The sequence below is a fragment of the Notechis scutatus genome, chromosome Z (genome assembly GCF_049901735.1).
Source record: "Notechis scutatus isolate UNSWTSFEM ecotype Mainland chromosome Z, rNotScu1.2, whole genome shotgun sequence".
Lineage (NCBI taxonomy): Eukaryota > Metazoa > Chordata > Lepidosauria > Squamata > Elapidae > Notechis > Notechis scutatus.
Window position 1 is genome coordinate 89,075,665 of NC_142025.1, and position 27,651 is coordinate 89,103,315.

The window sequence follows — 27,651 nt, forward strand, 5'->3', positions numbered from 1 at the left end:
TCCTTAACCTTGAAATCTCCAAAAACTTGATATCTTAATAACTTTGTTTAGAAAAGTTTTATTGTCAGGTAGCTTAGAAACAATTTAAGCCATACATTCTTATTATACAATTTTTTATTTTTCTAAGAAATGAGTGCCTTAAATTCAAAGCCAGATTGCCCTAATCTGGGTTACCCAAATGGACTCTCTGCACCCCACCAACAAAAGTTCTGAATTTCCATGCTCAATGATGCTTTGGACAATGCTCTTATTCGGTCCCAATGCTTCCACATACTATGTATTTTTACACCTTTTCTAATAGTGCTTGTGTGAACAAACCTACATTATAATACTTGCTTAAATTGCGATCATATCAAAGGTGGTATTCAGCAGGTTCTGACCAGTTCTGGAGAACCGGTAGTGGAAATTTTGAGTAGTTTGGAGAACTGGCAAATGCCACCTCTGACTGGAGATTTTACAGGATCCTTCCCCTGCCACGCCCACCAAGCCACGCCCACAGAACCATTAGTAAAAAAATTTGAATCCTATCACTGGCCTTGGATACAAAATTCATTTGAATTGCCTGGACTCCTGATTTCCTGCACTTGACAATATCTTAACTTGGCGCTTTCAGATTTATTGTGTTTCAAGCAGTAGTGGTATTTGACCGGTTCTGCCCGGTTCTTGGCAGCATACTTGCTTACTTCCCCAGGCTGGAATTGGGCTTCCTGGGGCACTGCAGATCTGGGACTGCTGCTTGCTTATCACTGCTTCTTGCAGCATTCCAGGAAACCCAATCCCAGCCCGGGGCACCACATAAGAAACAAGCAAGCAACAGCTCCAGGTCCATAGCATCAAAATGCCTCTTCATGCCACGGGGGGAGTGAACCCTGCCCCCCACAAGATGTCCTTTGGCTGCTTTTGACTCCCCTCCCCCCAAAGTGCAAGGGGGCTTTTGATGCCATGCCTCTTTTAGCCTTTTTTCCCCAACAGCCAACACCCAGCCAACACCCAGCCCAAACACACTTTATCCACAGTGGAAGTAAGAATCAGTTGATGTGGTGGAGCCCAGGGTGGTAGGAGTTTCAGAGTTGAGAGTGGCAAGGGCAAAATAGGACTGGGCTGGGATGCTGCAGCTTCCTGGGGGAATGGCTAGCAATCCTAGAGCTGTGTGGTTCTGGGGTTATTTCTTGCCTTTTGGGGTAGCAAATAGCCCCAGAACCATGCAGCTCTGGGATTGCTTGCCATGCACTAGGAGGCCAGTCAAAAGGGAAGATATGGGGCAAGGGAGATAGATAAGGGGGTGGATGGAGTTGAAAACAGCAGTCAGAAGGTTGGCTCCCCACCTTACTGAGGGCTGGGAAGTCATATGATATCTTACTTTATGATTACTTGGCCATGGAAATTCTACTCCCATTTGTGATTGCAAGTCAAGGACTAACTGTAAATATATTCATACAAATAGAGAAACTTTTCTTTTTAAAAAATGAAGGACAGTTTTTTCCACTGTTCCATTGAAGATTATTTTGTATTTTGATGTTTGATATCTTTTGTAAGACGGCACAATGGCAAGGATAAGACAATATGTAAGTAAACAGGCAGATGCTATACTGGGAGCCATACATTCTAGTACTGAAGGTGGACAAAGTCACATTTGCTCAACAACCCTACTGTGATTGGCATAAAACAAAAATACAGTAGGATGTACCAGTAGGATTAGAGTACAAACGGCATGCTGTAACACAGTATCTATACACATAACACATGTGCCACAAATCTTTCCAAGGAAGATCCATGGTTTTTCTCCCCTGCTTTTTCAACAATGTTGCAGTGCTGTATTGCGCACTCTAACTTCACAAATGAATCAGAAGACCAACTTCTGCGCCAATAAAAAAAGTGTCTTTGCTCAGCTCTATCAGCTAGTGAGAAAAATCTACTTTCGTCTTCTCCATGAGGTGGAGGTGTGTTAAACAATGCTGGGAAAATATGGAAGGTTAAAATGGAAAAGTAAGAGGAGGGTGTAGTGTAAAGTTCTGTCTGGTGCATCTTGTTCAGTGGATAGGTCAAGTGAGCAAATAGGGGCTTGCAGGGGCTTATGCCCTCCTAATGAACTAGGATCCTGGGTGGCCCAGTCACCCTAATGTTCTGGATTCTCACAACAAACTGAAAGAGAATCTGGCCTTCCTGACTGGGTTTGAACAAGAAGTTAAAACGAGGCTGGCTAATTCGTAGTTCTGCAAATGATGCAAACTCAAATGTTCTCTGTGCTGCGGGGCAGTGATTATTTCTGTTTCCCACGCGAGGGGCGACAAGGCCGTTTTACAAACTCAAAACAATACAACCAGCCCGCTAATTCCTTATAATGCGGTAGGCTAGTGGCACAAATACCCCCGATGACCGAGGGTGCATCTCCTTTCTTGTCTCCTCCTGGACTGTAGCTTAACAGCCACCCTCTTGAGCCCAGCTGCGGCCACGGGCCAGGACGATTGTCGGGACCGGCCTGAGGTTCCACGAGGGATCCGCGCACCACCTCTCAGCCCCTGAGGCGAGCCGCACCTTCAGCGGCCCTTTGCCCTCGCCCTCCAGCTCGGAGGCGGGACCGAGAGAGGGCGTCCCTCGCCCGCCCAGGTGCCTTTTTAAAGTGATCCGGGAGCGCCGGGCGCTGAGAGCGCAGCGCCATGCCGAGCCAGGGAAGCGGCGGATCGCGACGCAGCAGCAGAAGCTGGCACCATGCGCCTGCCGCCGGGGGAGACCGCGCTGCTGCCTCTGCGCGCTTCTCTGATCGCCACAGCCGCCACTTACTGCCTGCTGCTCTTGCAAGTGGACGCCTATTTCGGGTCAGCGGCGTTTTCTCCTTTTGACGCGGCTTCGGACGTGGGACCTTCTGCTCTAAGTTTAGATTACATCTTTTCTGTTCAGGTGTTCTCTTCCTCTCCCCCCCCTCCATTTAAAAAAAATTTCGTTTTTATACGAATTTGGTTTTGAATAGCTTTTCTATTTTCTTTCCTGCTCTCTAAACCTAACTCTTTGCTTTCAGATGGCGAAGCTAAGCCGGCTTAACAGGTGTCCGTCCGACTGACTTCCGACGCGACAGTGGACACGCCTAAAGTTGTCCTGTCCCCCTTCTGTCCTGTTGATTTTAAATGGCACACATCCCTCTCTCCGTTATCTCTTTCTCTTTCGTTTTCTTCCGTCAAACAATCCATTCTGAATGGTTGGATACATAGTTGCAATCCTAAACGCTGCCTGGGGATTATACGGTTCTTTCTTTTCAGCGATTTACGCTTTGAAGAAAGTTGCTGTATCTCAATTGCTAGCCAGGCGCGATACCGGTTTTACAGTTATCCTGCGAATACATCACAAACTCAACTCAACCTTCGGGCGAACCTGACAGGAGACGACGGCATCAGTTAGACCTGCTGGAGGTGATCCTTCAGGTCCTCTCCCCGCCTCTCCTCTTCTGGCTCCAAATGTTCTTTGCAGCAGATCCATCGCCAGCTCAAAGATTACCTTTACTAGGCTGAAGCGCGTAGTCGATAGAAAACGGACGGGGCTTTGTGAAAGACACGGGGCCAGATCTGAACCATCTAAACATTGCAATATTTTGTGTGATGGTGGTGGGCGGGATAAGTAAAGTATTCCATATTAATTTCTCGATATAGTTATGCTTACCTCTGGATCGTAACATTTCAAGATTCTGACGCGTTCTGTGTTTCATTCTATGATTGGAAGGTGGCTTTTAATTGCCCTCTCCCTCGAGAAGTTCAGAAAACTCTTCCATGCCCTCCAGGCTGAACTCGCTCACTGCATTATGGGCGAATTTGGTCCCTTGTGAAGTCTTATCATTTGGGTTGATCTGCATGTATATTTGCTAGGAGTTCCAAGCCCTGGAAGGGAGGACCAGAAGCCTCGTGATTTATTATACAATTAGTATCTTTTACAAGGTGATACGGTCTCAGCCATGTTTAGTTCTATTGAAATGGTTGAAATGAACTCCTTATAATTTCAGAGGATCCCTAAACATGTTAAAATCGGATCTACTCGTACATTTTTACATCTTTTTATTCTTCATTACAAGCTGGAGGCCATGACATAATACAATCTCAAGAATTTGGGATTGTACATAAATTGCACAGTACTGTAAGTAGTGTGAGGATGCATATATGTGTGCCTTGTGATGCAGGTATTTGAAATTCTCTTAAGATTTGAATTTCAAGATATTGTATTTGCATAAAAACTTGCATTCTGGCTCAAGCCTGCAATCATACAAATGCTTACCTAAAGATAAACACTGTTTTAATTATTGAGACCTATTTATGAAGGATTAAGATTGTATTATATTATTTCAAAACTTCTCAAGAGATACATCAGTAAAATACTGTATGCATCAAATTTGTCTTGATAAGCAAGGGAAAGATATTAATCTGTAAGATTCTTGTATAATACCTGGGATTGCGTATCCAGGTACAGTTTTAGTTTTCAAACCTCCACCCTTCTTTTTCCAAAACATAGGCATTTTTTCCCCATTGGTTTTAATGTCTAACTCTGCTTCACTACTTAGTTTCAACAATGCAAGTGTTTTTATATCTTTAGTAAACCAGGAAGCAGAATTCAGTTTGCTAATCGTAAATTTGAGAGCAGCTCATGATGTAATCCATGTTTTTGTCTGCTTACAAAATTTTCCCCCAAAATTCAGTATTTTTACAAATACTGAGAAGTGAGTTTGCCTGCAGAAGCAATAGTGTCAAGGTAGTTATCTGGCCTTATTGCAGCATACTAAACTATGGTTTGTTTAATTACGGTTTCCTAAATAAACTACAGTTTGTTGAGTTCTAGTTATACATTAAGGCATAAACAGTTATATACAAACCATGTTGGATGTGTTAGCATAATGCCAAAAATTAAGCCTCATTGTGGTTTCCTACATTGTATAAATACATAGGTCAGTGGTTTCATATAAATATAGTTTGGGTTCTAGAAGTCTTTATTTTGTACTTACTTTCTTCCATAAGGTTTAAATTATCCAAATGTAGATATTTTCCACATATCTTTTCCCAATATTTCTTCCATCCCCCCCACAAAAAAAAAGTCTGTTAAAGAGGGGAAAATGGAAAGTACAATGCTGCCTGATTAGATTAGGACTTTAGATATGACAAACTGGTGCTTTTAAATGTTACAAAGTACAGGCCCCATCCTCCCTGACAATTGACCATTCTAATGGCAATTGTAGTCTAAAAGATCTGCAGAATACAGATTGCCTACTTCTAGACTAGAGCACTTCAGGGCTTCTTCTTAGTAGTTATTCTTATTCTTCATTATTAAGGATTACAGAAACCAGTACATATACTCTTATAAGGCTTTGATTTTTTTTTTAAAAATACTGAGTCTTGAATTCTAAAAGTTCAGAATGGGGCTTTGAGATTTGAATTGTTTTCAGCACCTGTTTTGGAGAAAGATGGGAATAATAAAATGTTTTTGAACTTGTGCATATATTTTTCCTTACAGCAAAGATCTACTAAGCCTCCTTATGTGAATTTGTGGCAGGTTTGAAATGCTGTGTTCAATTTTGTACACTGCATCCAACAATATACAAATAATACTGTTGGAATCCAAGACCAGGAAGCAGATTAAATGTATTTGAAATCACTAGCAATGTATCTACATTCTACGGATGTTGATGGGTGAATTAGGATCAAACCTGGATCTGATCTAAGGATACAAGCATTATCTTACAGAGTTTCATAGAGGTAGCTGCTTAGCTTCTCCCAAGAGATGATAATTACAATCTTAGTCAAAACGTATAGCAACCTAGATACTCTCTATATCAGTGGTTTCAAATCTTGGCATCTTAAAGATTTGTGGACTAATTCTGAGAATTCCTCAGCCAGCAGTCCGGCCATCTTTTTAGCATTTTAGTATGTTGGGACGGCACACTTTGAAATACTGGCTGGGAATGCCAAGAATTATAACAGTATCTCTCATCTGGGGATGCTGTGTCTATTTCTGCCTGCATTTCAGAATGAGATCTCTATCAGCCTTTTCTCCTTTCAGGAAGTGCATGCTGATATCCCAAGCAAGAGGTAATATTCTTTTTTCCCCCAGCTATCACTTCCTTAATGCAAAACAAATATTGATTATTGCTTTAAGTGGATTTGGTTGTTTAAGCAACTTAAGGGAACCGCAATCTTGAAACAGCTGTGTTCCTTTAGTTGATAAAACATTTTATTCCAATTCTTTATGGGGACTGTTGCATATTTTGAGTGAGTTTCCTGTTTGTTATTACCAGCCTTCCAATGCAGGGACCAGCCACAGATAAATGCTGGAATTTTTAGATTCTACTTTCTGCTTCTGAAAGCTAATGAGTGAGCTTGTTGATGCTCTTTGTCAACAACACTAGCCAGGTTGGATAGTTTTAAGAGCAAACCTGTAGATTCAAGGAAGGTTAGGCTGTTTGTGAGTAATAATACTACCTGTAAAATCATAGGCACTTTGCCTTAAATAATAGTTGCCAGGAAATGACAGAAGTGAGCTTCAGAAACACATCCAGTTGGGCACTATGTAACAGAGGATAGATGTTGTTAAGCCAGGGGAGATATCTAACATGGGGCCTGCAGGTACTTAGCATCCCAGGTCCTTCCTTGCCCTTCAAGAAACCTGGTTGTGCTGAGCTCCAATAGGAACTGCTGTGGACAGCAGGGGTAATGGAGAAAGGAGTCATTTTCTCCTCCTCTGATGCTCCAGAAGCTGCCATTGCTTGGTCATTAGCATTAGCACCAGTTTCCCCTTTCTTCTCTAATCTTTATCAGTTGGATGGTCTGGAAGGGCAAGGAGGCTGGGCACACAATGGAATTGAAACCTCCAGGGTCTCTGCCAACTTTCCCAGGATCAATTGATTGCTGTTTTGTTCCCCAGGTCTGCTTGGGGGGGTGGAATGCAATTTTATGACCCTCCTCATCCTCTGGTAGACAACTTCTCTTTAGCCCTGCTGTAGTCATTGCTGGGTGAAGGGAGCTGCAATTGAAAGAGCTTGCTTTCAGCCCAGGGATCTCTCCTGATGTTCTGATCTCAGTGCATGGCTGCATTACAGGACTTAGATGATCTGGAGGAGTTGGCAGCGGAGGAGGAGGAGGAGGAGGAGGAGGAGGAGGAGGAGGAGGAGGAGGAGGAGGAGGAGGAGGAGGAGGAGGAGGAGGAGGAGGAGGAGGAGGAGGAGAGCAGCATTTTATTCTATAACCTTGACTTTTCTGGACATAAAGGGGGGCAGGAACCAAGGCTGACATGGGAGGTGATGTAGACAGATATGCAAGATCTATTACTAGAGTGATGATGAATGAAAACTATTTTAAGTCTACAAGTAACAACCTACATAAGTGCCTCAGTGAACTGGGGAGTGATCCCTTATTCACTTTATTCGTTATAAGAAGGGAAGTGGTTGTATAAGCACACTTGCAAGATTCTGTTATTATAACCAATCTCAATACAAATTTAAGTCATCCTGTGGAGTTGATCTAGTCTATCTAGAGGCCTGGTCTGGTCTACCTACATGTGTTGACCTACAATTCCTTTCATCCATAGGCATCTTTAGTTTCCCATAGGATGCTAAACTAGAATGAATCTGATATGTTCTGTGGAACACTGTTGCTTGAGGATGAAGGGAGTTGTAGTTCATCACATCTGGAAGTATTAGAATTGATCCCAGAAAAATCAGCTAAGGCCTCTGAGCCATATATGAATGGGTCTCCCAACAGAGAAGTGGAGAATAGATAGCAAATTGACAGTGATTGATGCAAAGACTCTGCAGATAACTAGAAAGCAGTTTTAGAGTAAGGAATTTGGGGCAAGGTGTTGGATGCTAGACTTAAATAACAGGACCCAATGGACAGAATTCTATGTATTGGAGGGGGCTATAAATTTATATGTCAGTCCCATTTCATCAAATACAACTGAGACAGACCAACTAGGACCAACATTCTATTAACAATGATTTCTATTATTTTCAAAAAGCAGTTCCATAGCAACTATTTTCAATGTATTTTATACTGAAAACATTCAATTTCATTTTAATATTATCCAAATTTGTTCAATTATGTCTTTACAATTATATTTCCATCTTTTTCTCGGCTTGCTCACTAGTCATTATTCATCCTGCTTTGGTTCCAATCTTTGCATGCTGTTGCTTTGTTACACTCTAGAGTGACATAGCTGCTATCCTAGTCACTTGTGCAATGGGTCCCTATTTTGTTTGCATAGCAAATCTACATAGCTGCCCGTATCAAAAAGTGACTCTTGCCGGCTTACAAGAAGAAATAATGATTAAATCATATCACAGTATAAAGAAGATCAAACAGAAATAACAATAAATGTAAAACATAAAAACATAGAAGGACCTTAGGAGAGCAGAAGGATAATCATCATTCAGACATCTTGCGGGCTCACCATTTGGTCCCCAAGGTAGATGGAAGAACCATAGTTCCAAAACTTTCCAAAAGGCTAACATAGATGGGGCTAACCTTATCTCAGAGGGAGTGATGTTCTGGAAGGTGGAAGCTACAGCAGAAAAAAAAAGTTGCGTCTTGGGACCCACCATGAGGATTTCCTTAGCAGTCTGAACTTGGATCATATCTCTTTTGCAGGACCTGATGGGATGGATAGATGCAACAACAGCAACTGGAATTGTACCTGGAAGCAAATCAGCAACTAATGTAGTTTATGGAGCAAAGATGTAAGGTGTGTCATCCAAGAGGCACACATAACTGCCCATGTAACCACATTCAGCTGCTAAAGCTTCCAGATGCTCTTCAAGGGCAGCTCCAGGTAGAGTGCATAATAGTAATCCATTCTTGAAGTAACCAGGGCATGAATGAAAATGTATAGATCCTCATAGTGCAGGAAGAGGTGCAGGTCATGCACAACACAAATCAGCACAAATATTTAATGCAGCAACCAGTGATTAATATCTAAATCAGTTGTCCCTACTTCCTACAGCTATGTTGAACTATATTTCTCATAATTTACAACAAGCATTAAGAACATAACTTCTTGGAAATTCAGCCAATACCAATAACTTGTGATTTTGGACTGTTTTTGTCTAGTCCAAGAACTACTATTATCCAAATAATTGTATAAATTGATAGTTACAGAAAATTTATATTGTATAGTAGTATTATTAATCCTCAAGCGATTTGGAAATTGCTGTCTTCTGTTGGGTGCAACAGAAGACAGCAATTTCCAAATCGTTTGAGGATCCGTCTAGTTCACTTCCAAACTGATTGGAGCTCCAAGTGCCCAGAGGAAATTAGAACAGGGTAAGTGTTCAGCTGGTATGTGGGTGCTGCATAGACACAGCTTGTATCTTGATGAACCTGCGGCCATTTTGTTCTCAGTTGGTTATTTGGAAATTTTACTTACTTAATCATTAACCGACATCGTGCATTGGCTGGAAGAAGACCTCTGGGTGGGTGAGAGGGTTTGAGCATTCCACCCTTGGTAGGTGATAAGCATCTCTTCCTTTGCGTGCTCTTTCAAGACTGAAGGTTTTTTGGCTGCCTGGCGCTAGGCGTATGCATGCTTGATAGATCACAGGTTCTGATGTACAACCTGTCCTGTAAATGAACTCAGGTCAGGTCCAGGAAATGTCCAATCTCAGGACTGGGTTATATACAGGCAGCAGAGGCAGAATCTTGAGGGCAATAGCCATCAGCGGCATGAGTAATATTGGGAGAGATTGGTTTGGAATGATGATGGTCAGGATGGTAGATGAATTATAAAATTAAAATTAAAAACCAAGAGACTTATGTTCAACTTCCTGGCAGTTTTCCTCTCTTTTTTTCTTCTACTTAGAGAATGGGGTTGAGGGAGAAGAGATGCTTGACTCTTTCCTCACATTTTTAGAGTCAGAATCAATCCACCTGCTCTTAAAGTGTTTTCTACCCATTAAAACAAAACAGTTGGAATAAAAATGTATAACGATAAAATCATTAGACCTAAGGATGCATTTCAGGGTTATTTTTGGTGGGGGGCAATTAAAGGGCAGAGGATAAGAGGAGGAAATGGCTCAGAAGTATGTAACATAATTTAGAGTTTGGCTCCAACTTATAAGTTGTATTCTCAATTGCATTCTCCTGGCTGTGATTTTTCAACTAAACTCTGATATAATTTCTTAGAGATATAGAAAGAGTAGCATGTTCCAAAGACATTTTAATACTATCCAAGTTTGTTGTTTCTAAGAACAAAATGGCCATTTTTATTTCATTGGGCAATTTGTTACAATAACTTTCCTTCTGAACTTAGCCTATGAACACTTGGTCTTGTATGAAAAACTGAGTGATTCCTAACTTGACAATCTTTCCTTCTACAATATATTAATTTGTGTGCGGTAACAGATGGAAAGATGATAGAGTCATAATGAAATATGATATCAAGAATGCTAGAAAAATGCATTGTAAATAAATGAGCCTAGATATTCAAAGATCTATCTTCCCAAATTTGGTAAGACTACAAAATCCCAGTCAGATTTAATTCATAATTTGCTTTCAACCCTAAAATCTGGCCGATAAAATGAAACTATGATATAATCTCAATATAACATTCCACTTTGTAAATATCATCTAAATATTTTTATACTACTTTTATATTATTGTTCTTAGATAGTATGCATATGATGTAGCTAATGTATCAGCAAGTTGGTTGATTTGGAAACAAAGTTAAGAGCAAATCCCCGACTAGTAGGAAAGATTTAAATGCCATGTTAAAAAAAAAACCCTCATCAAAAGAAAAAAAATAGCAAGCTATCTTTAATAGTTCTTTCTGGTGATACCTAAGTTCTGAAGACAAATTCTGAGAATACTCATTTCATATGAAGTGTGTACTTACATATAAAATTACCGTAGTTACCGTATAGCAAAGGGGCAGCCTTTGAAACGATTAACTTATTCTAATTTAGGCTAAATGTGTGGATATTGGAACAATCACATGAAATCTTCCAATGCAATGAAATCCAGTTAAAGAATGTGGTTTTGGCTACTTCTGACTAAGCTTAGTTTAATGGAAGTAAATCAGTTTTGGTAATTCATCCAAATCAGTGTTTTTCTACCTTAGCAGCTTTAAATTATGTACACTAACTCCCAGAATTATGCCTCTGTGAAAGAGACACCACTACAATATATAGTTTAGCTTTAGGTTTCCTTTTTTCTTTTTTACAAGTAGTGCAAATACTAGGTATAATTCCTATCACCTTCCATCATTATTCTAATGGAGAATAATTTGAGACTTTGTCTAATAGCTGTAGAGGGCACTAGCTAAATGAAAACAGTTCTAAAATCCTTCCCAACATTTGTTCACTGTTCAAAGTTTTCTTTTACTGAAACCTGTTCCTAAGGCAAACCTTCCTTAAAGATATTTGAATTTTGACCACAAAGGGAAATCATATTCTCTGCATCAAAATGTAAGTAGTAGATGATTTGCATTTCAGCAAGTAAAAAATTAAAAACTAAGTAAAGTAAATAAATTTTTTTTAAAAGGCATATCTACTGGATGTTGATTATCTGTCCTCCTCTTTTAATGTGCTTTGCATTCCTAGGGTTATAGGAAAATCTTTCCCTTATAGGACCCAAGACGCTATATTGTGATTCATGTCTTCCTACAGCTTAGTGTGGCATTAGGAAATACCTTTAACTGTAGACTTGACTTCACAAGTTTCTAATAGAGTTTAGAATCTCCATTAGAATGTAGCCACCTGGTTCTTTTTATATTCCTTATACTGCAGCAAATTGTTTTAATGGAAAAAAATAGATTGAGTGAAACATTCAGCCTCCAAATTTGTCTGTTCACCTCACTCAAAAGCTTGCCAAGCTTTTTTTTCTTTTCTTATTGGCGAGTCCCCCACAGTGCATCTCTATCAATCCATATCTTTTCTTCTTCTTTTGCTTTGTCTGAGGTGTGGGATTTTTAGTAGAAGTGCTTCGCACTTTCTCCCACCACTTTCAATTCTGTAGCCACTTCGTTTCTCTACATCTAAGTCAGCCCAAAGCTTACATGGGGGTGGGTAACTGAGATGGCCATCATACTGATTATCTGTTAATGCCTAGTGGCAATAATGCTTTCTCTGGTTTATCAAGCCAAGCCAAACTTACTTCTGTTTCTCTTAGCCTGACCGGAAAAGAAACCTTGATTCAGTTTCCACTGCTGGGATCTTCAACAAATCCTGCACATTGGAAGGCTCACTTGAAGCAATGTGATCTGCTAAGGCTTTCCCAGAAGCAAAAGAGGCTCTGTCGTCGGGAGCCAGGGCTGGCTGAGACTTTACGGGAAGCCGTTCAGCTTGGAGTCCTTGAGTGCCAGTACCAGTTTCGCAATGAGCGTTGGAACTGCAGCCTCGATGGGAGGGCGAACTTGTTGAAGAGAGGTAAATAGGAACATCTGTTTTGTTAGGTTTATGAAAAAAAACAAAACCCCCAAATCAAAAGCTTTTCCTCCTTGCTTTGGGATTCTGTCCAATTCCTTCAATCATAATTAGAAGCTAGGCAAAAAGGGCATCACAGGAGAGATAATTTAATCTTGTCAACAAATCACAACATTTATAGGCTGCCATTTTTAATTAACTTGGTTACCTCTTTTTCAATGTTGAATGTAGATAAGAAGAAGCCTTCTTCTCTAGACCCCAAAATATAAGCACTAGGCGATTAGAGTTTTAGTAGGCTGGATAGCGGTGATCTTTTATTCTCCTCTAGTTTGTGATATTCTCTAGCTTTTACGAAACTGTTCTTCTTCCTGTGTGCAATTATTATAGGAACTAGTTCCCTGACGGGGAAGGAATAGAACAAACTATTCTCTTCTCTTCTACTAGCCTGTTGTCTGCATGGAATTCTCGCTCGCTTCTTTTTCATGTCATTTGTTAAATATAAAGATGTGATATTCCAATGTTTGCCGCTCAGGCTCTGATCCTAAAAGTGTGCTGGAACCCAAGCTCATTTTATTTGTATTAAACCTTTTATAGCAGTTTCCATTGTTCAAGATTGTTTGCAAAACAGTAGGATGTGGTTTTTTAAAACTCTTTCACAATAGCTAGTAGTCTAAGACTCCAATACTGTACCATGGGTCCCCAAACTTAGCAACTTGAAGACTTCAACTCCCAGAATTCTCCAGCCTGCATGATTTAAAAAAAAAAAGATGATAGCAAAGCAATACTTCAAACAAACTACTAATAAAAGAATGTGCCTTATCAAAAAAATTAAGGAAAAACATTTCCAATATTCACTTTAGTTTCAAGATATTAATCAATAGTAAGATTCTTCTGGTTGTATGAATGTCAGTCTGGTTGTACTATATAAAGCGTTAGACTAGAAGTGAGGAAATCAGAATTGTAGACTTGCCTTAGACCATGGGTGTCCAACTTTGGCAACTTTAAGACTTGTGGGCTTCAACTCTCACAAATATTAATGTTGCCAAGGCTGGACACCTGCCTTAGACACAGACACTATGACTTTAGGCCAGGCACTTTAGTATACCATTAGGATAGGGCAGGGGTGGGATTCAAATTTTTTAACAACCAGTTCTGTGGGTGTGGCTTAGGTGGTGGGTGTGGCTTGGTGGTCATGTGACTGGGTGGACATGGCTTGGTGGTCATGTTATTGACTGGATGTGGCCAACTCAATATCACCCACATCGAGATATGTGTCTCCTTGCCTGGCCTCTCATGACTGTGGGGATGCTGCAACAGTCGTAAGTGTGAAAAATGGTCATAAGTCACTTTTTTCAGTGCCATTGTAACTTTGAATGGTCACTCCACACAAACAAAGTACCAGCAAAGGAGAGGAAAAAAACTCCAGAGATGTTCCTGAGACAGGAAGTCTAGTCCTGCCAAGAATGTAATAAGGGGTTAATGGAGAGGCAGTTTCTGTAAGCAACACCAGAATGTTTCCTTCCTGCCTTCCTTACAGGATTAGGCCGGTAATTTCTTCTAACAACCGGTTCTCCGAACTGCTCAGAATGTTAACAACTGGTTCTAGTGAATAGGTGCGAACTGGTAGAATCCCACCCCTGGGATAGGAGTGTCAAACTCGCAGCATCATGTTGCCATCACATGATGTATCACAATTTTTCCCCTTTTGCTAAACTGGGGTGGGCGTGGCCAGTGCATGATGCATCTGTCCCGTGGGCCACAAGTTTGACACCCTTGCCTTAGGAGGAAGGGAATGAGAAGCACTTCTGAAAAATGTTGCCAAGAGAACTGTAGAGACTTACTTATGTAGTGTCAGAAGTCAAGACTAACTCAAAGGCATGAAGAAAGGCTTCAGTTTATCTTGTTGGCAGGCATTTAATTAAGCAACTTTCTAGTGGAGAAAACAACAAATTAGTTTCAAGAGCTAAGGACCACAGCAGGATTTACTTTTCTTATAGGAGGGATCCCAATCAAAGGTTAAAGCCACAGAGAAGCAAAACTTCAGAACTTCCACCAGTTGCCTGTTGAGGCATGCAAATAGTACAAGGGCTTCTTGTCTGCATCCCCACTTCCAGCTTAGATTTATTCAGTTCTTTCTTATGATGTGTTCTCCTCACTCCTGCTTGGCTTTGTTTTCCTAGGTTTCAAAGAAACAGCATTTCTCTATGCAGTGTCTTCAGCAGCATTAACTCATTCCCTTGCTCGAGCATGCAGTGCTGGGCGAATGGAGCGCTGTACCTGTGACGATTCACCTGGCCTAGAGAACCGCAAAGCCTGGCAGTGGGGTGTGTGTGGTGACAACCTCAAGTATAGCATCAGGTTCCTGAAGAACTTCTTGGGCCAGAAGAAGGTTGGGAAAGATCTGAGGGCCAAGGTGGACATCCATAACACCAACGTGGGCATCAAGGTAAGGGTGAATTTGCTGCAGGACCAGTTCAGGAGAGAGAGAAAGAGGTGGAAAATAAAAAGTTGTAATCTTTATCACCATTCCACTCCCACGGGGGAATTAACTGAACTCTGAAATACCAGATCTGTATCTTTCCTGGCAGCATATGGTCCAAACAGTGGTTTCCACAGTGACATTATAAAAAATGTTTATGTAACAGGGGAGAATAAAGCAAGCATTTTTAATGAGATGGGTCATTTCTTTCTCCCTGTTGATTCAGAGGCTACTGTCTGACCACATCTTTACAAAATCCTAAATTGACAACCCTAATGCAAAGGTTGGGTCAGAAATGCACAAACAATATTTGGAAATGCTTAAAAGCTTGCATGGATAGGGCTTAAGAAGTAGAGAGGATAAATGCTCTTGTGTACAGGTTACAGCAGATTTTTTGTCAGCGGGCATCCTTCAGATAAATTATGGAACACCTCACTGTATCTTGATGTTTAAATTTGACTTAAACTGGATGGGCATTCAGAGAGAATGTAAAACATTTATAAAAAGCTGTAGCTCTGCAATATGCAAGATTTTCCTTGGGTTTTTTTCCCTAAGGGATACTGTTTTCTACATATATACATGCCACCTAAAAGCAGGAAACACACTACATTTTTCAGAAATATTGTCTTCAGATGCAAAGTTGATTCTCTGATAAATTACTTGCTTAAATACCACAGTCAGTACAGTCCTCTGTGTGTCAACTCAGAAATCAGAGGCACTGATTCAGTGGGCTATCATATCATCTCTGTGTGGTGGTGTAACCTAAAATAATGAGGAAGCAATTAGTCCCAACTATGTGGATATAAGTAGTTCTCAATGTATGACCACAATTGAGTTTCAAATTTTGGTTGTTAAGAGAAACAGTTAACTGAATTTTGCCCCAAATTTTGCTTTTCTACAAAACTACCAAGGAAGATAAAATGACCCTTCAAGTTGCCCACATTTGCAACATAAATCTGAAGTAGATTAATGCATTCTAGATAATCTTTCTGGAATCATGCACCAAAGGTACATCATTTTATAAAAAGTCCCTTTTAGATGATTACAAAATTTGAATTTTCCGTCCTTTCAATCACATGCTTTCTCACTGTTTCAACAATATATTATGTCTAAAATTCTTAGCCTATTTTTATCATACATTTTTTATTTATTCATTTCCATGAATTTCAGCAAGAGTTTATATATTTTAGGCAATTACATATTTATCATTTGTACATAATTCAATTTCAAATATGGTCTTCTGTTACTCAATTCTAAATGTCCTGTTATCTACCTTAATCTATTTCTCTTAACATACAAAAAAACTATTGAAAACTAAATCCTTCAATAGCCAGTTCCCTGATTTTATCTTATATTTTATAACAATTATTGATAAATTTAATCATTTCACTTTCCCTGCTCCTTCTTTCTCTAAAATGGTTCTTGTGCTGAGACCCATAAAAATATTTTTCAGGCACAGTCTGGGTTTATGTCTGTTTGACATTCTAGATTTCAATAATGTCCAAAAGAAGATTCCAACATGAAATTGCTGAACTGTTTTGGGGTTAATTAGGATTATGCAATTCTTATGCTTGCCGAAGTTAAATTTGAGCAATATAGTTGGTACAATTGTATATATGAACAGCAGACATTAATCTACAAAAGCTTAGTTGGTAATAACTGCTTGGTCTTTGTGTACTGTAATTTGATTTCCTTTGCCTTTATGAATTAAAGTTTGGTTATTAAAGTGTTAGATTTCCTTTATATTGTTTCCTCCAGGGCTCAAGATATCTTATGGGGAGGGATGGGGTCCTCTCTTCAGTTTATACACTTAGTAACAGACAGTTCTGTGAGGCAAGTAGGATTGAGAAAGCACCAGCCAAAGTTACCAAGTGAATAAGGTAACTGACTGAAATGCACTTAAACAAAGATTGTTCCTGGATTCATTGGTGAGTTATCTGGAGAGATCATTACTTGAATGGTCAAATCTATTTGTATGGATGATCCTACTTTATACATTTTCTGATTTCCTTCCTTCTTTCTTCTAATTACTCACTGATAACTCTGTAACATGGCTAATAATTTTTTCTTTTCTCTTCCACAGGCTGTGAAAAACGGCCTGAAGACCACTTGCAAGTGCCATGGTGTGTCTGGCTCATGTGCTGTGAGAACTTGCTGGAAACAGTTGTCTCCTTTCCACGAGACAGGAAAGCTCCTGAAGCTACGCTATGATGGTGCTGTCAAAGTCTTCAGTGTCACCAATGATGCTATGGGACAATCAGAGCTGGTGAGCCCCCAACATCATGGCCACTTAGCTAAAGGTCCTACTACTCCACGCCCCACTGATCTGGTTTATATGGAAGATTCTCCTAGCTTCTGCCGATCTAGCAGGTATTCAGTCGGCACGGCTGGAAGGACGTGTTCCCGTGAGGCCAACTGTGACAGTATGTGCTGTGGCCGGGGTTACAATATCCAGACACACATTGTTACCTTCTCTTGCCATTGCCAAGTGCAATGGTGCTGCTATGTGGAATGTCAGCAGTGCATGCAGGAAGAAGTGGTTTACAGCTGCAAGCAATAAGACATTGAACCAGGGAGTCGGAGAACAATGGCTAGTTCCCCTTAAGATTGCATCTAGATCTAAATATCACGATGACTTGGACTTCTTTGATATAGCAATTTCCACGTCGATATTGGATCTAAAACCTAAAATAGGGGTAATTTGTGCCAGGTCCTAGCGCTGAAATTATTGATTTGGGGTCCAGCAAGCAAGGAAAAAGCATAAAATAAGAACAAACCGACCCTCAGGACTGACTGGACAGAGCTGGAGAACTCTGCCTAGAAGATGATTATCTTATATTGCCAGGACCTTGGTTCACCTGTCTTAGGGCTGTTTATTCTGATCGAAATAAGATGTCTTTCTTTACCTGAGACCTCTTCCAAGTGGAGGAGTCCGGAACTGAAAATTGAAACCTTAATTGCGGGAAGTATGAATAATTTTACTCTCCATTTCCTAATTTTGTAAGTAGCATTCCCCAAGTTGAAACACTGCAGGTAATATAACCATTTCCAATGGTCATGGATTATTCTATTTGGGAATTATAAGGCTTGAAATACAATAAATCTGAAAACTCCAAGTTAGGATATTGTCAAGCGCAGGAAATCAGGAGTCCAGGCAATTCAAATTAATTTTGTATCCAAGGGCCAAGGCTCTCTAGAATAATCTGAACTTCTAGTGGTCAAAGCAAATTGGCAATAAAGGTCAACAGAATTCAAGGTGGACTGGACTTAGATCTCTTGTAGGTGTGAAAGGACTTGAGACTGAGGATGCATTTGACCCCTCCCTTGGGCTCAGCCTGGTCATCTCCTACAGACATGCTGTGATACACTAAGCAAAATACTTTGTTTAAATCAAAGATCTGAGTAGCAACTAATAATAAATAACAAAATGGTAAGAACGGTTCTGAATAGAAGACAAACAAATCAAACCTTCCCAGTTGTTCTTAGGTCCAACATTATTCTAATGCATCTTTAGTCGGTAGCAATTGTTCCAAAAAGGCTACATTTACTGAATCCTCCCCTGGGCCTTCTGAAAAAAAAAATAGCTGGATGACTCTGGGCAGCTGGTATCTATCTATAGGTAGTCCTCGATTTATGGTCATAATTGAGCCCATAATTTTTATTGCTAAGCAAAACATTTATTAAGTGAGTTTTGCCCCATTTTATGACCTTTCTCACCACTCTTGTTAAGTCAATCACTACAATTATTAAGTAGTAACTCAGCTGTGAATCTGGCTTCCCCATTGACTTCACTTGTCAGAAGGTCACAAGAGGTGACCATATGGGACACTGCAACTGTTATAAATAGGGACCAGTTTGCCAAGCATCTGAATTTTGATCACATGACCACAGGGATGCTGCAATGGTCCTAAGTATGAAAAACGGTCATAAGTCACTTTCAATGCTGTTGTAACTTCAGGCAGTCACCAAATGAAAGGCTATATGTCGAGGACTACCTTTACTTGTTGTTTAATCACTGCTGACCATTGCTACCATTTTTACTGAAATAGAAATAATGCTACTGGGGAAATTTGGGTGAAAGTTCTCCCAAAACTGGTCAACCAAAACTTGCGTGCCGATCATGTTTGTCTTTGATTAGAGAGCTCCAGGGGATGTACTTACTGGTAGGATCTGTGCTGAAGGCTACATTCTTCAAAGCTGAGAAAGAATAAAGTGTGAGCAATACGGCAAGCTTGAGAAAGGCTACCAATATTTGTCAAGCCTTTGGGGAATTGAGAGTTGGAGGTAAACTGTATAATTTTAGTTCATAATGAAATATCCTAGTTAATAGTTATTGAGAGTAGGTGTGGAAGATTTAAAGAGGCAAGTTTGGAAACATAAGCACACTCAGAATAGTAATTTTGGTACTTGAGAGGGCGGGAAAAGATAACTAATTTGCAATAGTTTGAATAAAACATGAACACCTGGAACACCAAATTTGTAAAAGCCAAACAAACATCTAGGACTAGAATGGGGAATGCCAATCAATGGATCCAACTCTACTTGCTAAGTGGTCTGCCTGCTCTGCAGTACCTCAAGCAGTGAAGCTTCTCCAAAATGCTATTCCTTCCTTTGTTAGTGTCCCTCTCTGTTTCACTTGTGTCTCTCTTTTTTCCCCCCATTAAAAAATGGAAGATGTAAATAAAGCTGGTAGATACAGATTTTACTAGGCCTACTGCCAAGAGGGTCCCTGTTTGTCCCTATTAAGAGACATGGATACTGTCAATATTTCTTCAGTTAAATCCTCTCTGTAATATCACCTGATCTATTAGACAAGGTATTAGATTAGGAATTGAGTAAGGCCTAGAAAAGATCCATTCTCTAGTTGAGAGGAACAAAAAGATGGCAGGCAGCTTCAATACGAAATGAATGTTTGGTACAGTGCACAGTGGTTTAGGTACTTCTTTGCTTTATTTCATTATGTCTGATTATTTTTAGCAAGTACTAAAATTAGATAATAGCTTAGCTCTAGTTTATGTATTCTCCTGAATTGAAGGACTTATTAGCATTCTTTCTATTTAAGAACCTTTATGGCATGCTTTGCGATTAGTTTTCTTTGTAGAATATAGATTTTTGTTTGTGGAAATCATCAATATTAATGTTAATACTAGTATATGACCTGGATATAAAGAGAGCTAAAATAGAATATAAAATATTGAGACTTAGAGCTGACGAAATAGTAATTGAAAGCATATATTTCATAATCCATGAGAATTTATTTTTCAGAGGATATTTCTCTATTTCAATCTCCCAGTTTAAATGTGTCTTTAAAAAAAAATATGGAGATTATTATAGCCTTTGGAGTTGCCATCCACAATTAGCATCTGGGCAATTGACTGAGCAGATCCACAACTTAACTATTGCTGAGTTTAAATTAGCACATGTACAACTAGAAATTAATACAAACAGAACTAGATGCAAGTTTATACATACACATATAGAAATAGAAAGAAAATAAACTGCATTTCCTTTTTGGCAACACATTACATAGCTACTTTGGTTAGATACTTGAGAACAAATGGTGGCTGAACTGACCTATTTAAGCCTTTGTAAGCCATTAAAGGGGCTTTGATAGATGGTGATTTTGGTAGATTTTGGTAGATTACAAGTTGTTCAGTATGAACCTTAAAAAAATACAAAAAAATGATGTGATATTATTATCTCATTAATGATAATAGTGAAAGCTATTGAAAGTTGTAATAATACAAGATGACAAATTAGTAGACCAAGAGAATACTGATAAAGATTAATGTGTTGCAGTGAAAGAAATGGATAAAGACCTTATGTAGAATACTATAGATAATTTTTGGTTTACCTCCCAAGTTTTCTATGAGTAAAAAATAAAAATATTCCCTTGGAGTAAAAAAAACAAAACAAAATGAAGAAACTGATCTTCACCATAAATTTTAAATACATAGAATTAATGCAGGATTAGATTTCCATCTCAAAGGGTAGCTATCGCATGCTTTTTTCTGATTGCTGTAGGTACTTGACTGCCAACTTCAGAATGGTAGCCAAATACCACATCCTGTCACATGAGGTGTCCTAAGCCTAGAAACATTGCAGGATATTTCAGTTTTGTTCTGTGGTACTGCAGATACAATGGGAAAGCAGACTGCCTTCTACTGAGGTTTGTCTGCCTCTCTTTCTGTCTGCTTCAGAAACCCCATACATACAATTGGCTCTATGCTTTACAACAGTGGTAGCCCCTGATTTTTCACTCCAGGATGTCTTGCTCTGAAGCAAGGTGTTAATTTGCAAGACAATCTATCTTGATGCAACAAAAGGGAAAAAAGATAATTCTTGCTGCAGTTGGTACAATATCTTGCATCAGTCCTGTACTTGTATATTTGTGAAGTAATTTTTCATCTAAAATATGGATGTCCAAACTTTTGGCTTGCCTGGGCTGCACTGAGTGAAGAGGAATTATCTTGGGCTGCATATAACATATACAATATCATTTTATAATGTAAAATTCACATGAAATATTAAAAGTTTATGATCTTGTGGGGCCATGGGTTGGACACATCTGATCTGTATTTTTAATGCATGCAATGATGAATGGAATTTGGCACAGAGAACACAAGAATATTCATCTGATCTTGTATTAACCACGTATGAAGTTAATGATATAACAGGCTAGATAATTTACTCTTGCTTCTAGTACTAGGAAGCTGCTATTGGTGCTATGATACTTAGTGTAAAAGAATTCCAAGTTTTCATGCTACATTACATATTTGAGCTATTATTCAAACGTCTGCCATGTTCACAACAAGCATATCTTGAATACTTCTCTTGCAAACACAATATGACTTTGCCTTATCAGAGTCCTGGTTCATGGGCAAGCCGTTCCTTCTGCAGATAGTCATATTGAATGTGCAAATATTTCCAGGAGACTGATGTCCCACAAAAGATATTGGAAAGGAGGGGACCAGACCTCTTTGAAGTGCAGACATGGTGAGCACTGAATTTTAGAATATTTGAATGTGGCAGATTGAAACCTGCCATCCTCTACATGTATTTAAACCATAGCTTGCTAAATGCTACTAGAATTGTCATTTTTTTTTTGTTTTTTTTTTTTAAAAACTGGAGGGTACTATGTTGGGTAAGACTGATGTAGCATTGTGAATATTAGCACTGGAGTTTGTTTTATTTTTGCTACTCTTTTCTTCTGACCATATATGCTTGGCAATTCTTTAAATCTTTTATCCACTTGTAAATAAATATTGCAGCTTAATTTTCATTCATGTAGTTCTAATCTGCACAGGATTACCAGTTAGACTCTAATTGATCTTGATTCCCAAACAATCTTCATGCTTATTAAGCATGACTTGAGCCAAGATTTATGTACTAACCTTATTAATCTGTAAGGAAAATATTTCTTGGATGATTCCCGTGGGATTTGATGAAATTTAGCTGGTTTATTAAAGCAAAACTGGTGGAGAAAAGCATCTATTTGTTTTCCTCCTCACTGACTTCACAAACAGCACAGCTATATGTAGGAGATGGAATAAAATGGATTTATCACAATGTGAGGCTTTCAGTTCTGAATAATATGACTCTGCAAGTTAGTTATGCTAAATCCTTAAGCAGGCCTATACAAGTTTGGGACCTAACAACATGCAAATAATGTTGAGTGTGGTCTATTTTATCAAGTCTTCATCCAATACTTTTGCCTTTTGAATATAATAGCAAAAATGAGAAATTTGTATATGTGATAAGGATCATCCATGTAAGTGTCAAAATAGCATGTTGACAGTTCTATCAATACTCCATAATATTGGATATGAAGAATAGAATCCACAATCATGAGCAGAAACTAATGACAGAAAAGAATCAGCGGTGAGGAAAACAATCCATACAGTAATATTTCACAAATAGTTTTTAAAGAATACATTTTTGGTTTCCAGCCAGCTTGCAGTTTAGTACTAGCCATCTTGTCATAAGGAAGTGCTTCCTGGAGTTTATTGTTCGCACTTTGCTGCTACATGTGGGAATTGGGGATGAGGAGAAATACTATTTGATAGATGTCCCAAGCAGGGGTGGGATTCAATTTTTTAAACAACCGTTTCTGTGGGCATGGCTTAGTTGGTGGACATGGCTTGGTGGTCATGTGTCTGGGTGGACGTGGCTTGCTGGTCATGTTATTGGCCAACTCAATATCACTCATATCGAGGTACCATCTCCTCGCCTGGCCTCTCATGACTGTGGGGATGCTGCAACAGTCGTAAGTGTGAAAAACAGTCATAAGTGACTTTTTTCAGTGCCATTGTAACTTTGAATGGTCACTCCACACAAGCAAAGTGTGGAGGAAAAATTTTTTTAAGAGAAATTCCAGAGACAGGAAGTCTAGTCCTGCCAAGAATATAATAAGGGTTAACGGAGAGGCAGTTTCTGTAAGCAACACCAGAATGTTTCCTTCATGCCTTCCTTACAGGATTAGGCCAGTAATTTCTTCTATTAACCGGAACTGCTTAGAATGTTAACAACCAGTTCTAGCGAATAGGTGCAAACTGGTAGAATCCCACCTCTGGTCCCAAGCCATATAGAGATTATTTGGCATTTGTGTTTTCAACTTTTGTGTAAACCCACACTGCTTTTCTCTATCAAACAGAGGGGAAGAACAAAGTTCCACCTGGTGTTTCTCAACCTCAGAAACCTTAAGATGTGTGTGGACTTAAGTTCCCAGAATTCTGCTGGCTGGGGAATTCCAGGTTGTTGAAGTTCATACATCTTAAAATTGCTAAGGATGAGAAACACTTCTCCAACCCATCCAAAGTATCTCCTTGTCGTCTTCCCACACCAGGTACTTTAAGCTGTTTATCCTGAACTCGGTTCCTATATAGTATCCTAACAGGACAATGAATATTTAGTACAGGTAGCATCCACTCCTGTATTTTAGTAGACGCTTAAAAGAAATTAGTTACACAGTTATCACCATATAACATTTGAATGCAAATATGATTCTGTTGAATGAAGCAGCTCTTTTTGCCAAGGCATTTTAGGCTTTTCCTTTTAAGCAGTTATTACATTTCTTGAATGTAAAGGCAGCAGCTGTTTAGCAATGAAGATATTCCTCTTTTTATTTTCTCTGATTGAAAATGGATTCTGGATCTCAGCCAGCAGCAAAAACCTTGATGCAGATTTCATTCAGCTCCAGTGTCTGACTTGAAAAGGAGCATGTTCACTTCTCACTCAAATGTTGGAATGAGATGCATCCTTGAATGGAAACAAATCCATTATGTGAAATTTTCCAGGTGAGAGTAAGCTATGACACTATTGCTACCGTTCCCCAATATGAGTAACACATTAATTCTCTGAGGGTCATTCAAACGTTCAAGTGAAGAGTAAGATATCAACAAGCTTTCACAGCATACGTGGGTCACAAATCCTTCATAAATGCTGAGTGGAGAATAGCCCACATTCCATAAAGTAGAATCAATAAGATGACTGACTTTCTATGATACAACCTTGAAATGTCCAAAATTACTATACTGAATCAACAGCTTAAATAGCAACCAACCGGCATCCTATAAAAATCTATAGAACCAGCATTCGTGCAACATTTTAAGCAAAGTCAGAAACAAGCATATACCTGAACCTGAAAAGAGGTCATTTACCTGCCCAATACTGAAGTTTTATCATTGGCTAAGACCACTATCTATGGTTCCTCATGAACAGACTCAGATGGCATAGTTATGTGGATTTTAGTTCTCTCATCCAGCTTTTGGCACAAAAACAGGAAGATATGGTATCCATAAAAATAGGTGTCCTCCAGTTGCTTTGTCTCTCTTCTTTTCATTTTCTACTACAGAATCAAAAGTAAGCTGAGAAATGGGTTGGGCAAGTTGAGTTTTCCCTAATCTTGTCCACAGCAGTTCTGACTCTGATCAGGCTACTAGAGACTATTTTTAAAAAAAATAACTATTGCAAAATTGTTTCAGACACCAGCCCAGATTATTGCTACCAGAATAACCAAGGAAATCCTCTGTTTAGCCTGGATCACCTGATAAGTAACTTAAACCAGACTTGGTTAGAACTGTCCCAAATTTTCATTTAAGTTTCATTTCAGCTCTTGAGGATTCCATTGTAAGGATTTGAGTGGCGGTAGAAGGTGGTGTGAGGTACTGAAGTGCAGAGATAACTATATGCCCACCTCACTTGCTCTGCCCTTGTTAGGCTAAGCAAATCTTTCTGAGCAATGGGTATGTCTTATTCTAAAGGTAAACATTCAGTTCCAAAGTGGTAAATTTTGGGTGCAGGCAGAGAACCGTCTCATTCTCTGCTTCAAATAGTACAATGTAAAGCCGGCCTTACTCTTCAATAAATTCTCGTCCTTTTATGGGAGGAATGGGGCAGAGGGGAACCTTTTTATGAGCACTAGAAACAGATTTTAAAATTTGGATGGCTGCACAGCAAAGTAGAAAATTTGGTAAGAAGACAATCATTGAAAACAATTTCAGAGCATCACATAGTGGCTACCCCATGGTATTTTGACCACACTGACAGGGAAAGCTCAGTACATCTTTGTTATTTCTAACAATTTATTATGATTGCAAAAGAGATTCTGTGCTTTTAGGAGAAGGAGCTTTATTTCCTACCTCAAAATGTGTAACGTTTGAGCATATTTATATTATTTATGCGTCTTGTACATTTTTCATAACATTTGTGTATTGGGTTGTTGAAATGTAACACTACAATATAAGACTTTTAAATAATACACAACTACAGCCTTTCATTTTTAATGGGAATATATTGCTGTAATCATTGTCCAGATGTTCAGATGTTGCAATGCTTATATCCTATTATCCGATTAATATCTTTTATATTGTATTTTAAAGAACTCTGCTTTTTAATCTTGAGTTTCCATTTTAAAAGTAGAAACTAGCATAAGGACCATGATCAGTAATGTAAGGAAGAAAACGTGAGTTTTATACACCATTATAGCTACTTTCTCTAGAAGGGAAATGTAGATATTCAGTTTAATGATCTCTTGAAAACCATTTGTTTTGATTGGAAAAGATTTGTTTTTATTAGAATTAGGATTGTTAATCTATTTAAATAGCTTTGATCTAATAACATACTACTGTTATAAAATTATGGAATAGCTGTTAGAGTTGTAGACCAAGAGTGTGGAGCCAAGATTTCAATTCCATAGTCTGCCATGTAAAATTCATGAGAATCTTGAATATTTCTTGCTTTCAGCTGCACATATCCCAGCCTTGTGAGGATAAAGAAAGGGGAAAGAACCCAATGTTAGCTGCATTATGTTCCTTGGAAGAAGAGTGGGATAAAAATATCACTGAAGCCCTAGTAGCGACATACTATGGAGTTGTTGAATTTGTACTTTAATGAATAAATAACAATGTCACTCACTATGGTAAGGCTAAATACCTTAGCTTCATTTGTAAAGGTTCCAAGCGCCTTTAAAACTGAAACAAGCATGCATTTTGATCTGCAGAACCAAAATGGTCTTACTAGTTTATAGGCTGAAGCTTGAATCAGCTGACTAATACATTGATCCAGTCTCATGGGTATATTTACATATTGAAGAAGCTGCTACTGGATTCCAAGATGAATGAAAATGCCCTTATGCTCTTATCTTGGACTGCTACATTATTGAATCTAAAGAATAAGGAAGGTTTGAATTTATTTCAGCTCAATTAGCTTTCCTTCTGTGAGTTTTTAAAGTCGGGCCTAAAGCCAACTCCCACTGCCACCAGCAAAGCATTGCTTCAAGGTTTCTGAAGGTTTGTGGCAGGAATAAAACATGCAGCGAGAGGATTTTCAGCATGGCTGAACAAAATTTTGCTCTTTGCCAAGGGGCCATTTCCCATGACATTTTAATCCCAGCTGTGATTGGAGCAGAGAACACGAGAGACCTTCAGCCCTTTTTTCACAGCCCAATTCAGAGATCTAACTCCATGGGAGTGGATTATTTTAGGCTGGATATTGCAAAGTATGAGCACTGTGAAACTCTAACCAGGCCATATAAAGCTGAGTTGAATTTTTCAGTACATGGACCAACAATCCCCTTAATGACTAGGAAACGGCTATCAAAACTAAATTTTCAGTGCTTCTTTGGCAGTCACTGAATTCCATTTCTAGGTAGCTCTTCTGAATACCCCTTTCCCCTGCCTTTATGAATGTTGGGAAAATTGGAGGGATGTTTTATACTTTGCAAGAATGTTTAATGAATTGTGTTCTTATTGTTGTATATGATGTGATGTCAATATATCAGTGTATGTTTAAATCTTTAAATCTTGATATTTAATCAAGAATGTGTTTGATTCATATTTGGTGAGATAAACAGCTGTATACATTTATTAATAAAACATTTTTTAAAAGGGGAGGTAGCAGTGGTTAAAATAATTGCATTAAAAATGTATCACTTCCCTGAAATACAAGTGCTTTTCAGTGGAGAACGTTCACATATTCATGTGTCATTTAGTTACATAATGACAAGCCAGTCCCATTGCTTCCCATTTCACCTGATCCAACCATCTGTCTGCCTAATCCATTCCCCATAAATGAAAATTAATGAGGCGTGAATTGACAATTGTCTTGCTTACCAACAAAAATTCTGGTTCCAGTTTTGATTGTAAGTCAAGAAATATCTGTGTGCCTGAAGGAATATCATCTGCTCTCCCCAACATTGCAAAGTTTCATGGAAATGTTGATATAAGGTTAGCTACTGATGGTTCTGTGTCTAAATTTAATTCCAGGAGAGATATTTCCTTTTTTGAAATCTGGC

At 38.9% G+C, this 27,651-nt stretch overlaps 1 protein-coding gene and 1 long non-coding RNA gene across 2 annotated transcripts; both read left to right on the forward strand.

Annotated features, from left to right (window-relative positions):
• The first annotated feature begins 2,660 nt into the window (after positions 1-2,660).
• Positions 2,661-20,483, forward strand: WNT9B (Wnt family member 9B). Its single transcript, XM_026682787.2, has 4 exons — positions 2,661-2,816; positions 12,126-12,382; positions 14,560-14,825; positions 16,942-20,483. The coding sequence occupies exons 1-4, from the start codon at positions 2,710-2,712 to the stop codon at positions 17,416-17,418; spliced, it is 1,107 nt and encodes a 368-aa protein (XP_026538572.1). The 5' UTR covers positions 2,661-2,709; the 3' UTR covers positions 17,419-20,483.
• A 35-nt stretch (positions 20,484-20,518) lies between these two features.
• On the forward strand, positions 20,519-27,243 carry LOC148128974 (uncharacterized). Its single transcript, XR_015745595.1, has 2 exons — positions 20,519-21,854; positions 24,017-27,243. It is a non-coding gene; the product is annotated as an uncharacterized LOC148128974 (long non-coding RNA).
• The last annotated feature ends 408 nt before the right edge of the window (positions 27,244-27,651 follow it).

What these genes read in the sequence shown, in the direction of transcription:
- WNT9B (XM_026682787.2), top strand. Translation starts at nt 2,710, where the DNA reads ATGCGCCTGCCGCCGGGGGAGACCGCGCTGCTGCCTCTGCGCGCTTCT. An exon ending in GGCGAACTTGTTGAAGAGAG is followed by an intron (nt 12,383 to 14,559) that starts GTAAATAGGAAC and finishes TTGTTTTCCTAG; the next exon opens with GTTTCAAAGAAACAGCATTT. An exon ending in ACACCAACGTGGGCATCAAG is followed by an intron (nt 14,826 to 16,941) that starts GTAAGGGTGAAT and finishes TCTCTTCCACAG; the next exon opens with GCTGTGAAAAACGGCCTGAA.